Source organism: Penaeus japonicus, unplaced genomic scaffold (assembly GCF_977035675.1).
Source record: "Penaeus japonicus unplaced genomic scaffold, GWHDUDI00000001_assembly GWHDUDI00000034, whole genome shotgun sequence".
Classification (NCBI taxonomy): domain Eukaryota; kingdom Metazoa; phylum Arthropoda; class Malacostraca; order Decapoda; family Penaeidae; genus Penaeus; species Penaeus japonicus.
Genome location: NW_028234436.1, coordinates 4,407,078 through 4,409,441, shown reverse-complemented (window position 1 = coordinate 4,409,441; position 2,364 = coordinate 4,407,078). Strand labels below are relative to the sequence as shown.

The following is a 2,364-nucleotide window of genomic DNA, read 5'->3' as shown; positions in this document are numbered from 1 at the left end:
AAACTAAGTGTTTGTATCAGTGCAGAATTCATACCCAATTGTCTTAATCTCCTCAGGTTGAACCGCGAAGCTCTTTAAGCGGGAAAATCCTGGGAACGAAATTAATCCACATTGACCCAGCAGCCCCTGCGGACGCGACGCCGAAGGGGAATGATTTCAAAGGTGAGACGCAGACTCGGGAAGTATTGTTTTTATTATTCATATACTTGCCTCTTTACTCTCGACCTACCCATTTATTTATTCATGGTACCTTATTATCATACATAGTACCTTTGCATTACCAGAATATATTGACCTTTCTTCTGTTAAAATCCTGGTTCTTCAGTTATTAACATATTAGTACCAGATAGATTATCTCTTTTTTGTTCATCTGTTTAACATTTTATATCATCATTTGTGTATTTAGATAATTTACCCTTTCTACGTATATCCTTTCATGTTTATCACTTGTTTTCCTTATATTTCATGAATTTACCTTTTCCCCTTACTTTTTCTCTTACTGATTATAAAGTGTCCATAGCTATCTATCCTGATACCCACTTCCATGTGTTTACTCCTCTTCTCAAGTACTGTAGTCTATCTTGTACTTAGAGTATATCTCAAAAGAGCTTACGCCAGGTTGTCTTTACCCCCTCACACTCTCTCGCCAGACGACTATCAGTGCCGCACCGTGAACGCCCTCGAGGGAATCCAACACCTCCTTCAGAACCGCTTCGGCAGCGGGGACGGCCTCTCCACCTCCTCCACCTCCATCCACCACACGGAATGGCGCTACGTGTGTGTGGTCGCCGACAAGTTGTTCTTCTTGGTGTTCTTGGTCTTGTTCATCATCTTCAACAGCATTATCCTGCTCTCCTCGCCCCACGAGGCTGTCTTCGGGTACTGCCCCGATGGACCCGGGACTTGCCCTGAGGGGTGGGACGGGGATTACTACGGCGAGAAGATCGAGGCAGGAGAAGGCTTCCACCCGAACGAGGAGGGGCTCGTGGAGGCGCACTAGTCCAGCGGAATTTCCTGGCGAGAGAAATGCAGATCGGAGAGACTAACGGTCGAAGTTGCAATAATAGGGAGACTTGAAACATTTTTAGATATAAAAATTGTCTTGATAAGCATAATGATCTCAGTGATAAGGATATAGAACAAAGACTCAATTTCGCAGGAGAGAGAGAGAGAGAGAGGAGCTTGCCTTATGTAATATATTGTTCGCAACACATTATATCAATGTACAAAAGAGGCAATACCTGCCGATGCACATGCATTATTCTTTTCTGGCAATATCTCCTCATTACCTCTATGTATTTTCGATTAAGTTTCACTGTATATTGCATTATTGATATTGTTACGTGATACCGAGGTTAAAAGTTAATTCACATACAACCAAAGGACTCAATAGAATAAGATGATGTAGATAAGTAGTCGCACTTATTATTACTTCACATTATCAGGAGGTGTACATTAAAGCAATTAAAGATTATATTTCATAAGCACAAGTAAACCAATTGTTTATTTACTTCTGTACCTGGATTTCACCATAAAATGCATGATTTTATCCGTTCCCGTTAAATACCTTCCGTTAAGATGCTTAAGCAGACACTCCTCAGAAACCCCATCAAATATGAGTACATCCGTCCAAGGGATCTGTAAGCTGTTGACATTAAGTACGTTACGTTATGTCTCAGTTGTCTTGACTGACTATGGTTTCATCTGTGCAAGAAAATGGGCTTAGGTAGGATGTTTGCACTTCAGCTTGGTCAACATCAATATCTGCAACCAGTGAAGGATTTTGCATGAGCTGGTACAGAAGAGCAGAGTGAATGTCCAAAAAGGATTTGTGCAGGAGGACGTCCGGTGAAGTTAGGGGTAGTGCGTAACTGTCAAAGGCTTCATTGTTAATATTCCCAGTCAGAGCCATTTTCAGGATTAAGTATTTCACCTTCTTCACAGCTGCCTCAGCATGACCATTTGATTGTGGGTAATGGGGTGTTGACATGATGTGGCGCACTCCCCATCGCTCAAGGAAAGCTGCAAATTCTTGACTGGTGTACGTAGCCGTCGCTACGTACACGTTCTGGGATGCCTAGGTCGCGGAACAGATGCCTGAAAAAACGAATAGTGGTCCTAGCTGTAGTGTCAGTACTACATTGAATTGGCCAGTTAGAGAAGCGGTCAACGTACACTAAAAAGTGTTTTCCAGCTACAGAAAAGAAATCTGCCGACACTGAAAGAAATGGGCTATTTGGGTAGTCATCCGATGCTAATGGTTCTTGTTGTTGGCTGGGGTGGAGAATCTGGCATGGTTTACAAGCACGAATAGTGTTGACGATGTCAGCATCAATGCCTAGCCAATAAACAGTTTGCTTGGCA

The 2,364-nt window shown here is 42.6% G+C and overlaps 1 protein-coding gene across 1 annotated transcript in view; it reads left to right on the top strand.

Moving 5' to 3' along the window:
• Window positions 1–1,490, top strand: part of LOC122268017 (neuronal acetylcholine receptor subunit alpha-9-like) — a 9,756-nt gene extending 8,266 nt beyond the window's left edge. Inside the window, exons 4-5 of the mRNA XM_086530979.1 lie at window positions 57–162; window positions 651–1,490. Of these exons, the coding sequence (XP_086387105.1) occupies window positions 57–162; window positions 651–1,000 (456 nt within the window). The 3' untranslated portion in view covers window positions 1,001–1,490. The remainder of the gene's footprint in view (window positions 1–56; window positions 163–650) is intronic.
• Window positions 1,491–2,364: the final 874 nt, after the last annotated feature.